This window comes from Meleagris gallopavo, unplaced genomic scaffold (genome assembly GCF_000146605.3).
Source record: "Meleagris gallopavo isolate NT-WF06-2002-E0010 breed Aviagen turkey brand Nicholas breeding stock unplaced genomic scaffold, Turkey_5.1 ChrUn_random_7180001954842, whole genome shotgun sequence".
NCBI lineage: Eukaryota > Metazoa > Chordata > Aves > Galliformes > Phasianidae > Meleagris > Meleagris gallopavo.
The window spans coordinates 749-3,563 of NW_011215743.1; the positions used below are offsets into that span (position 1 = coordinate 749).

Genomic DNA, 2,815 nt, shown 5'->3' on the forward strand with positions numbered 1-2,815 from the left:
GTAGGGATGCAGGGGATCCAATGGGGATGCAGAGAGCTTTGTAGGGATGTATGGGGTGCAATGGGGATGCAGAGAGCTTTTTAGGGATGTATGGGGTGCAGTGGGGATGCAGAGAGCTTTGTAGGGATGTATGGGGTGCACTGGGGATGCAGAGAGCTTTTTAGGGATGTATGGGGTGCACTGGGGATGCAGGGCGCTTTGTAGGGATGCAGGGGGTCCAATGGGGACACAGGGGATCCAATAGGGATGCCAGGGGTCCAGTGGGGGGTCCATCATGCATGCAGGGTGCTTTGTAGGGTTGTTCCTGGGGCTGTGGGCACCCGTGGGTGCCAGGTGCCAAATGCACTCATATCCGACCCCCCTCCTTTACTCCCCCACAGCCGTGCAGAGGGGCCGCATCCCCCCCACCCACTCCAGCGCCAGCCCCACAGCCATGCCCAGCGGGGAGTACTTCAACGGGCAGCCCGTATCCGAGCTCATCTCACAGCTGCTGCGGGCTGAGCCCTACCCTGCCGCCCGCTACGGCTCTCAGTACGCGCAGCAGGGCAGCGTGATGGGCATCGACAACATCTGCGAGTTGGCCGCCCGCCTGCTCTTCAGCACGGTGGAGTGGGCACGCAACATCCCCTTCTTCCCCGAGCTGCCCGTCTCAGACCAGGTGGCTTTGCTGCGGCTCAGTTGGAGCGAGCTCTTCGTGCTCAACGCGGCGCAGTCGGCGCTGCCGCTGCACATGGCCCCGCTGCTGGCAGCTGCTGGCTTCCACGCCTCCCCCATGTCGGCCGACCGCGTTGTCTCCTTCATGGACCAGATCCGCATCTTCCAGGATCAGGTGGAGAAGCTCAACCGGCTGCAGGTGGACTCAGCTGAGTACAGCTGCCTCAAAGCCATCGCGCTCTTCACGCCGGGTAGGTCGGCACCGCGTCCACCCTGCACAGCTGACTGCATCCCATGGGGGTTTGGGTACCGTGAGCATCCTGTGTGCCTTACATCCACCCCACACAGCTGGGAGCTCTGCGTCCCATGGGGTTTGGGTACTGTGAGCATCCTGTGTGCCTTACATCCACCCCACACAGCTGGGAGCTCCGCATCCTGTTGGAGTCTGGGTACCGTGAGCATCCCTTGAGCTCTGCACAGACCCCTCACAGCTGGGAGCTCTGCATCCTATTGGGGTTTGGGTACTGTGAGCATTCTGTGTGCCTTACATCCACCCCACACAGCTGGGAGCTCTGCGTCCCATGGGGGTTTGGGTACTGTGAGCATCCTGTGTGCCTTACATCCACCCCACACAGCTGGGAGCTCTGCGTCCCATGGGGGTTTGGGTACCATGAGCATCCCTTGAGCCCTACATCCACCCCACACAGCTGGGAGCTCTGCGTCCTATAGGGGTTTGGGGATGCTGAGCATTGCAGAGGGGGTGCCTGGTGCCCCACAGGTGCTGCAGAGCTCTTTGCAGATGGAACAATGTGATGGAGTACAGACTGAGGGATAGAGGGGGATCCTGGTCCCCACAGACAGTGTGGGGTGTCCCTGCAAAGGGTGGGCATAGGCGGGGGGCTCAGCATCACACCTGGAATGGGCAGAGGGGTCCTCACAGTGATGCGGGGTTCCTGTGGCGATGCAGGCATCCAATAGGGAATGAAGGGGTTCCCGTAGGTATGCGGGGGTCCCATGGGGGTGCAGGAAGTCCCATGAGGACGCAGGGGTCTCAGTTGGGATGCAGGGCTTCTTAGGGATGCGGGTTGTCCAGCAGCGATGCTGGGGAGGATCCCATGGGGATGTGGGGGCACTCACGGGGATGCTCCCCGCCCACAGAATCCCCTCCTAACCCCTCCCCATCTCCCCTTCCAGACGCCTGCGGCCTGTCGGACCCGGCACACGTGGAGGGGCTGCAGGAGAAGGCTCAGGTGGCACTGACGGAGTACGTGCGCTCTCAGTACCCATCGCAGCCGCAGCGCTTCGGGAGGCTCCTGCTGCGCCTGCCTGCCCTGCGTGCCGTGCCTGCAGCCCTCATCTCACAGCTCTTCTTCATGCGCCTGGTGGGGAAGACGCCCATCGAAACACTAATCAGGGACATGCTGCTGTCTGGGAGCACCTTCAACTGGCCCTACGGGACGGGGCAGTAGGGATGGCGATGCTCCCTGGGGACACACTGCGATGCCAGCCCTCCCCAGATGCTGCCCTGCGGTGCTGCGGTGCCACCCGGGGGAGTCAGAACTGTGCCAAGAGAAGGGGAACCCTGAGAGCTGCATGGCCACAACCCCGTGCTCCGGAACCCAAAGGTACCACTCCTCACTGCAGGTGGATGTTGGACTTTTCCTAGACCCCATCACGCAGCCCCGGCAGCGGTCCTGGCTCTGGGAAGGGGCTCTGGGACCCCCACCCGAATTGCAGACGTCGGGGTGGAGGTGATGGAGCACACAGATGGGAGGCTCTGAAAAGCCCCTTTGTACCCTCCCAGGACAGACCTATCCTCCAGGACTGAAGCACCAACCCGGGAGCAGAGGAATGCTCACCCCTCTCCCTGGGGGGCACAGGGTGGTGTTGGGGAGGATGGGGAAGATGGGATGGGGTCACAGAGCACCGTGCACAGGTGGGTGCAACGAAAGGAGTCTTTGGGTGCACGGCACCCAGCCCGGCCCCTGTGGCTCACTCCATCCCCACTGCCTGCTTGGTGCTTGGCTCCCCCCACAGATTTGGGGTTGGGGGATGGATGTGAGCATCCTCCCACTACGCTCTGTTCTCATGCTTCATTTCTAAGTCAGGACCCCGTGAGAGGGATGCAGGTGGTGGGGGGAACCAAAAATCCAGGGGGGGG

The 2,815-nt window shown here is 62.4% G+C and overlaps 1 protein-coding gene across 1 annotated transcript; it reads left to right on the forward strand.

Annotated features, from left to right (window-relative positions):
- The first annotated feature begins 325 nt into the window (after positions 1–325).
- Positions 326–2,809, forward strand: LOC104917063 (nuclear receptor subfamily 2 group F member 6-like). The gene is made up of 2 exons (XM_010728132.1): positions 326–905; positions 1,849–2,809. Exons 1-2 carry the CDS (start codon positions 341–343, stop codon positions 2,121–2,123), a joined length of 840 nt encoding a protein of 279 aa, XP_010726434.1. The 5' UTR covers positions 326–340; the 3' UTR covers positions 2,124–2,809.
- Positions 2,810–2,815: the final 6 nt, after the last annotated feature.

What these genes read in the sequence shown, in the direction of transcription:
- LOC104917063 (XM_010728132.1), top strand. Translation starts at nt 341, where the DNA reads ATGCACTCATATCCGACCCCCCTCCTTTACTCCCCCACAGCCGTGCAG. An exon ending in CATCGCGCTCTTCACGCCGG is followed by an intron (nt 906 to 1,848) that starts GTAGGTCGGCAC and finishes CTCCCCTTCCAG; the next exon opens with ACGCCTGCGGCCTGTCGGAC.